General features: G+C 40.7%; 1 protein-coding gene across 1 annotated transcript; it reads right to left on the reverse strand.

Moving 5' to 3' along the window:
• Positions 1-243: 243 nt before the first annotated feature.
• Positions 244-4,454, reverse strand: LOC138596260 (phosphoenolpyruvate carboxykinase [GTP], mitochondrial-like). Its single transcript, XM_069667885.1, has 4 exons — positions 4,406-4,454; positions 3,766-3,903; positions 1,693-1,788; positions 244-1,446 (listed from the first exon to the last, which is right to left on the reverse strand). Exons 1-4 carry the CDS (start codon positions 4,452-4,454, stop codon positions 977-979), a joined length of 753 nt encoding a protein of 250 aa, XP_069523986.1. The 3' UTR covers positions 244-976.
• Between the last annotated feature and the right edge of the window lie 356 nt (positions 4,455-4,810).

Consider the following 4,810-nt stretch of genomic DNA (forward strand, 5'->3'; position numbering starts at 1 on the left):
TTACTTGTATTTTAATTACTATAAAAATGAACATGAGACATAGTTTCTGTATTTGAAGATATTTATTCATTGCACAGTAATAAAAACCTTGGCTTCTAAAAATACCTAATAATCTCAGTCGCATTTATTGGTCCAACATTTTTACATAATGTGCGTAAACATCACCTGAAATCAAAGAATTTAATCACAAACATTACAAAAGTGGAAAGATGAATTATGCATAGTAATCCTCGGGCACAGGGAAATCAATATATTGAGTAGTTAAAGGACTTCTGGTTTATGTATATGTAAATACCAAGTTTAACTCAAAATGAGGGGCATTTCATTAGACTCTGACAGTAGTGCATTAAAGAGCTAACGCTAAAATATATTTTAAATCTTTCTGTGAGTAAAAATGTTAAAACCTAATCTATTCTTTGTCAGAATTTTGCAAAAATAAAAAAATCTTTGGGTATCAGCCTGTAAACATTAGCAGCCATGAAACTGTATTGTTAAATGTCTCAAAGGCACTACAGGGCCATGTTGATGTTGCTTCAGTATCATGCCCAGTTATGTGAAAGAACAGAGGTAGAGACGTGTGCTTCTCGAGCTTCACAGAAATCTAACCTTCATGTTGTAAGCCAAACCTCCCTCCTACCACCAACCCAGCACCAGTCCCTCAGTGTTGCAGCATCTCTGTCAGGTAGTAATCAAAAGGTGGGAAATGCATCTCAGATTATTATCTTCTCTAACCTCACTGACTGTGTTTTCATGCAAAGAGAAATAACATCTTTCTTGCTTTTCTGAATTATTAACAATTAAGAATCCCAGTTTTTATGAATAAACCCCAAACAGTTTTCTAACTAACCGGGTTCAGGTCTTAATTCTCAGTGTATGTGAACTCAGCCAGTGACTCTGATTGCGCCCAAATAATCTGAATCCTGTTTTACTAAAGACTTCTTCCCTGTTTTTTGATGGACCTTCTGTCAGTAGGTTTTTAATTGTGCACTCTGTCCTCCAGTGCCTTCAGCTCAGCCTCCACCTGAGCTGGCAGATCAGCTCCAACTTGCTGAGTGAAGTAAGCTCTCAACTCCTTTGTCTCCTTCTGCCAGAAAGGCACAGGCACGTCAAACAGAGCACCCATATCAACATTGCTGCTGAGACCTGTAGTGTCGATGGCGCCATCTTCTGGCAGCCAGCCAATAATGCTCTTCTTGGCTGCCTCGTCCTCCCTCTCCCGGCTGCAGCGCTTGAAGATCCACTCCAGTACGCGAGCGTTTTCGCCAAAGCCGGGCCAGAGGAAGGAGCCGGTGGAAGGGTCCTTTCTGAACCAGTTGACGTGGAAGATCTTGGGCAGATGAGTGGGGGCCTTTCGGCTCTCCATGCTCAGCCAGTGAGCGAGGTAGTCGCCAAAGTTGTAACCGAAGAACGGGCGCATGGCAAAGGGGTCATGCATGATCACCTTTCCTGAAGGAAATATGAAACACTTTAGATGTAGTAATAGTCACTTCCTTACCACCCCATTATCATAAAAATGTCTTAAACAGGAAAATTCAGTAATGTTTGATGTATAACAAGTGATGACAAAAGATAGTCACAAAAAAAATTAACCATGAATGCTACAACAATCAAGTCTGTTTTCAGATCTGTAAATCAGCACTAATATATGTAAAGGATTTAGACTACAGGAAAATAATGTGTGTGAGGTTGTACCTTGATGCTCAGCAGCTGCTGTGGCTTCCGACCTCATTGCTGCTCCAACAAAGACTCCATGCTGCCAGTTTAAGGACTCGTAAACCAGAGGGACTCCTGAAACATAAGCATGCTATCATTTTCTTGCACACTTAGTTTTGTGTTGCAAGTGTTGACACCCCATGTCAATATGTAATAAAGATTGTAGGTGTAATGACTCAAACATGTAATATGTTAAAGGGGACATATTTTAGCTATGCCATCAATCTTCTATTATTCTAATTGAATCATATTGGATAAGTTTGTTTAATTTTTAAAAGTATATACATATTTTAATTTAATTATTTTTCAGAGCCTCTCTGTCTTTCTGAAACGAACAAGTCGTTTTGCCATTGAAAGGTTAGACCATGACAGTATTTGGAGTGACAGCATAGCCCCTCCCCAACGTGTGCGATCCCACGTGAGGAAGCGGCCGCACTGCACAGTCACTCCGAAGTTGTAGAAAACATGGCTGCTCTAGGATCGGTTATTCGGCCTTATATGTACGAGCCCGAATTGGCAGGAGGTATCGGAAGTTGAAATCTTGACAACAACTTGACAACAAGCTAGTGAAGAAGGCAGCCTGAGGTGAATGATGATTGGTCGATTTCAGTGAAAGCAAGGTTCTACGTAGAAACCTGCAGCTGTTATGAAAGGCCTATTTCAGAGGCTACCTTTATAAAAACTATTCTGGAAAAACACGGAATTATGGAGTTTTTACTTTTTCACAGTGAACAATAAACACCCAAAAATGTGAAACCCATACAAAATGTGTGAATATCCATTAAAATGAAACGGCCCCTTCAAAGAAGAGAAGATCGTACTTTATTGATCCCCAGAGGGGAAATTCAATAGAAGTCAGCACAAACACCGTTGTCAACAAGGACTCAAACCCAAATGCATGACTCAGGAGGCAAAAGTAGAAAATAAACAAATCTTTAATTATTAAAGTGCAACAGAAAATCACTCACAAGGAGGAAAAAGGTCACTATTAAAGAACAACAGAAAATCACTCACAAGGAGGAAAACCTACTGACAAAACCAAGGGCTTGACAAAGTATCAAAATAAAAGTACAAAACCTGACAAGACGGGCATGGAGCAAATGCTGACAATTCCTGAAGTGATGACGGCACGGAGCTGGTTTACTGGCACACGAGACAAGGGAGCACAAAGACTAAATAAACTTAGGAGGTGAGGCTAATCAGACACAGGTGAGACAATCAAGGGAGCAGGTGAAAACAATAAGGGCAGGGCACATAATCCAACAGGCGGGAAAACACACAAAGGCAGGAAGTAAAACAAGACAAAACATACATAGGGCTACAAAATAAAACAGGAAACACTAAAAACCAAACTCAGGACTGTGATAGTAGAACTCATGCAGAAAATCTCTAGACAATAAAACACAAATGAATTACATAACTAAACAAGACTAAATCAAGACAAGAACACAATATATTAAATACAAAATTGAACAATGAAAACTCATGACAGGGAGACAAAGTGACATGGTTAAACAAGAAATAATAATTGAACACCCAAAATACAAGAAAACCGGAACTAAACTAGAAACTCATGACAACCGTTATGTGAGGAAGGCCGTATACAGTATACTTTGTATTTGATCCTCTGTTATTCAATTTATATCAGTGGCTTTACTCTGAGATCTGTTTTGTGCACACTATTTCATGGCTCAGTTTCAGTCTGAATTAAACATACAATAGTGGAAGGAAATGGCAGTCATGACTGTAATATCGCTTAAACTTTATAGAAACTACTTGCAAAATATCTTTCCTCCGTTCCTCTATTAAAAAATGTTTTGCCTTTTCGTTTCCCTAATTAATTGTTTATAATATATCTTGCCTTTATCTGTCTCAGACATGATATTTGTAGACTTCCTTTTCTGGTTGCTTTATAACAAGGTAACTTCACCTTTTTAATCTTCCTTCCCTCTTTGCCAGTCACACCACTGATGACTAAAAACTACATGTTTAAAATGTGAAATCATGTGAAAATGCTTTTATCAACACTTATCGAATGAGATGAGCACCAACCTTCTGGCCTTCTGCCACCGAAAATAATGGCATCGATGGGGACGCCCTCCTCACTCTCCCAATGGGGGTCAATGATAGGACACTGAGCCGCTGGAGCACAGAAGCGGGAATTGGGGTGGGCACACGGAGTCGAGTTTCCTTTTAACAGATGTTACGGCCTCTCAAACTAAGTATAAGACAAAACAAAGGCTCACAATGAGGACCGCAACATATTTAAAAAGGACGCCACACAACAGAAGAATGTTTGAAAACCCACAGGGTTTTAATTTGTTTATTGAATAAAGAATCAGAAAATCATCACTACAATAATAAGTGATAAGGGGAAAAAAAGGAGCTGGAGACCCCGGCCAAAATGAACAAAAGTGGGCAAGTACTGGGCCAGCCACGCAATGGACCGTCGCTCCCAGCACCTCCCCCTAAACTACCTAAACTGGGAAAATCATCATAAAACAAAAGACGAAATAACTAGACTACCGGAAATCTCCAGCCCAAACTAAAACAACAAAACCCCAACAATATAAATACATGTTGAGGGGAAAAGGACCTGTGGAAAAGAATACAACCAAAGTTGGGAGGAACAAAAGAAAAACCCTCCTCACCACGAGGTTGCTGTCTGCGTGTGTGTGTCTGCCCTCCTCACTCTGCTCTCCCTGCACCTCTATATCTCCTCCCCCTCCCTGAGCGCTCATTGCACTCAGGTGCGCAGCAGGCAGAAGGAGGATGGAGAATCAGAGACACAGGGAGAGAACTGGCCACACGTAACACCCCCACCCTAAGATGATAAATGTGGACACAGTAGACATTTTCATTAAGCGCGCGACAACGTGTCGGCCAGGACATTATCTCGGCCCTTAATATGCCTGACCTCCCCATTGAAGGACTGCAAGAAAAGAGCCCAGCGCATTAATCGAGTATTTGTGTTTCGCATCTGATTTATGAACACGAGTGGATTATGGTCAGTGTATATGATAGTTGGCGTACTGGCAGAACCGACATAAACCTCAAAATGCTTCAGTGACAATACGAGAGCAAGCGCCTCTTTTCC

Source organism: Semicossyphus pulcher, unplaced genomic scaffold (assembly GCF_022749685.1).
Source record: "Semicossyphus pulcher isolate SPU_LCO1_2020_fin unplaced genomic scaffold, fSemPul1.0.p SCAF_18, whole genome shotgun sequence".
NCBI lineage: Eukaryota > Metazoa > Chordata > Actinopteri > Labriformes > Labridae > Semicossyphus > Semicossyphus pulcher.